General features: G+C 33.6%; 1 protein-coding gene across 1 annotated transcript; it reads left to right on the top strand.

Annotated features, from left to right (window-relative positions):
* The first annotated feature begins 500 nt into the window (after positions 1-500).
* On the top strand, positions 501-1,010 carry LOC142180796 (uncharacterized). The gene has a single exon (XM_075252870.1). The coding sequence runs from the start codon at positions 501-503 to the stop codon at positions 1,008-1,010; it is 510 nt and encodes a 169-aa protein (XP_075108971.1).
* Positions 1,011-2,621: the final 1,611 nt, after the last annotated feature.

Genomic DNA, 2,621 nt, shown 5'->3' with positions numbered 1-2,621 from the left:
AAGTTTTTTCTATGGCAATGCATGCACAACCATATTCCTTGTCGAGCCTACCTAGCCAAAATAAATATCAATATTAATGCTACTTGTCCAATTTGCAATTCCGGGGTAGAGGACATTCAACAAATTTTTACTAAATGCCCTATTTCTAATCATCTCTTGAAAAATATGAGTCTTCCATCATTGGACATTAGGAATGACACAAATTGGCTTGTTATATTGAGATATTTTTTTATTGAAAACTGTAACCTTCATATACAGTGGACTACTCTATTCCCCTTCTCCATATGGGATTATGGAAAAACAGAAACCATAATAACATTAATAATCTGGAAAACTATTTAAAATTAAGGAAGGTTATCCATGCATTATGGGAATTCACCTTCTTCACTGAAAGAAATCCCTTTGTGGAAAAAACTATCAATGTTGAGATTAGTTGAAACAAACCTACTAATGGTATGATCAAGTTAAACTGTAAAGGTGCTTTCTCCAGCAACTATAGAATGGCATGTCTAGGTGGAGCATTTCGAAATAGCAAAGGAAATTGGCTTGTGGGTTACCATAAATCAAGCCAAGCAATTTCTCCTATCCATGCAGAGTTGTTGGCCTTGCTAGAAGGACTGAAAATTGCAAAGGAAATGAACTTCCTCAGTATGGAAATTGAAACTGATTGTACGGATGTTATCAAACTTATTTATGAGGATAACACTAACTACTCTAATATTGTTTCTGAATGCAGAAGGTTAATGCACCAATTGAAGATCCCACAAATGAAGCATAATTTTAGGGAAGGCAATATGGTGGTTCATCTACTCGCCATGCAAGCTGCCAAAGGCCCACCATCATCTAAGTGTTTTTACCATGCCTGTCCACCTTTTTTTGTTGAACAAGAAGTGATCAAAAACAAGCATGGAGTTTGTAATTGTGTTAGGAGTATTTCCAAAAATGTTTGTAACTATTTGGCAATTATGAATAACAGTAGTGCCCTAAAAACATCTACTATGCCTATGTAATTCCTATTATTATATATATAAAATATCCTAAGTGTTGTGTTAAAATAAAAAAACGACTTGAACCATAATATGTTTGAGACGTTTTTGTGAGTTTGGTGAAAATAGTTTGTTGAGAAAATATCTTTATTACGAAATAATGAGCTTCCTGAAGAAGTACTTGACTCAATATTAGAGTAGGGTAAGAAAAATAAATGAATGGCCTACAAATGCTCCTTCAGGGATAAGAATTAAGATAGGTGCATTCAGCGAAAGTTATGCAAATCTTTAATTATTACCGAATAATTGTACGTTTTCCTTCGGTTCTTACGCGAATTTGATAATTCAATTGAACCTGAGGGGAAAATGTGATTTTGGCCAAATATAGTCGCGGTATACGGTCAAATTTGGGCTTTCCCTTTCTGTACGATTAATCGAGACTGGAGCGCGATAAGCCAAGGATCAACCTCGTATTATATCGAACTATGGTGCAAAGTTAGGTTGCCGAGCTTGAGACCCTGAGACCGATTAAGATCGAGACCAACTAAAATCGAGATCGACCAAGATCGAGACCGAATAAGATGGAGATCGAGGGAAGCTTACTGAGTTGAATAATGGAAAGACGAAATATCCGCAATCGAGCGAGGATCACAGCACGAATCTCAGCACATATCAAAGAAAGGCCGATTAATTATCCAATCATGAGATTTCTTACTGTATTTAGAATTGTATCAAGAGTAGGATTCTCCTACTATATAAAGGGGGTCTGATCATTTGTAAATGACATCGTATTCACGCAATACAAAGCAGTATACCATTATTCTCTAAGTTATCACTGTCTTGTTATTCTCTTCTTAAGCCAATTGATACATATTTGGTTCAAGGCAGTTTAATTTGTGTGGTTTGTATTTATTCTTTAATTGTCTATTTCAATACTAATTTATTCTTCTTAATTTGTACCAAGTTATATCACATATCTTTAAAACCGCGTATAAATTCAATTGTTATCCGTTTTTAGGGTAAACAGTTTGGCGCACACCGTGAGGCTAAAGATAATAGTGGTTACCTGGTACAAACTTTCGCAACACACACTATTTTACATTTGTTCTTTGAAGTATCTTTGATTACAGGATTAAAAAATGTCAAACTCTCAGTCAGCGCCTCAACACATTGACAATTATCTCAGCCACCACAGCGAAAATGAGAAATTGCACTAGAAAACGTTGTACCCCTTGCTGGTCTTGATGGAATTCTGGCTGTAGATCCAATCAACGTTGTTGATATTTTCCTGTATATTTTTTATATATAAAATGCTTTCAAAATAGTATACGTATGCATATATAAGTATGCCTAAGTGTTTTAGCATTTTTTCCAATTTTTTAAGATTTTTTAAATCAATTTATTGCCCTATTTTAGCAATACAAAAAAAAAACTAATAATTATTCCCAAAATCGTCATTTTGGTGAATAACTTATTTTATTCTCACATTTATACCAAAATATAGCTAAGGTAATGTTTGCACATTTTTGTAAATTTATTTAGTATTTTAAAAGCTAAATTGCATTTAATTGCAATTTTAGCCTATTTTAAGATTTAATTGCGCGTATAATTATAAAATTGGTTCCAGCATTTTTA

Source organism: Nicotiana tabacum, chromosome 5 (assembly GCF_000715075.1).
Source record: "Nicotiana tabacum cultivar K326 chromosome 5, ASM71507v2, whole genome shotgun sequence".
In the NCBI taxonomy this organism is placed as follows: Eukaryota; Viridiplantae; Streptophyta; class Magnoliopsida; order Solanales; family Solanaceae; genus Nicotiana; species Nicotiana tabacum.
The sequence above is the reverse complement of the archived record's forward strand: the minus strand, read 5'-3'. Positions and strand labels throughout refer to the sequence as shown.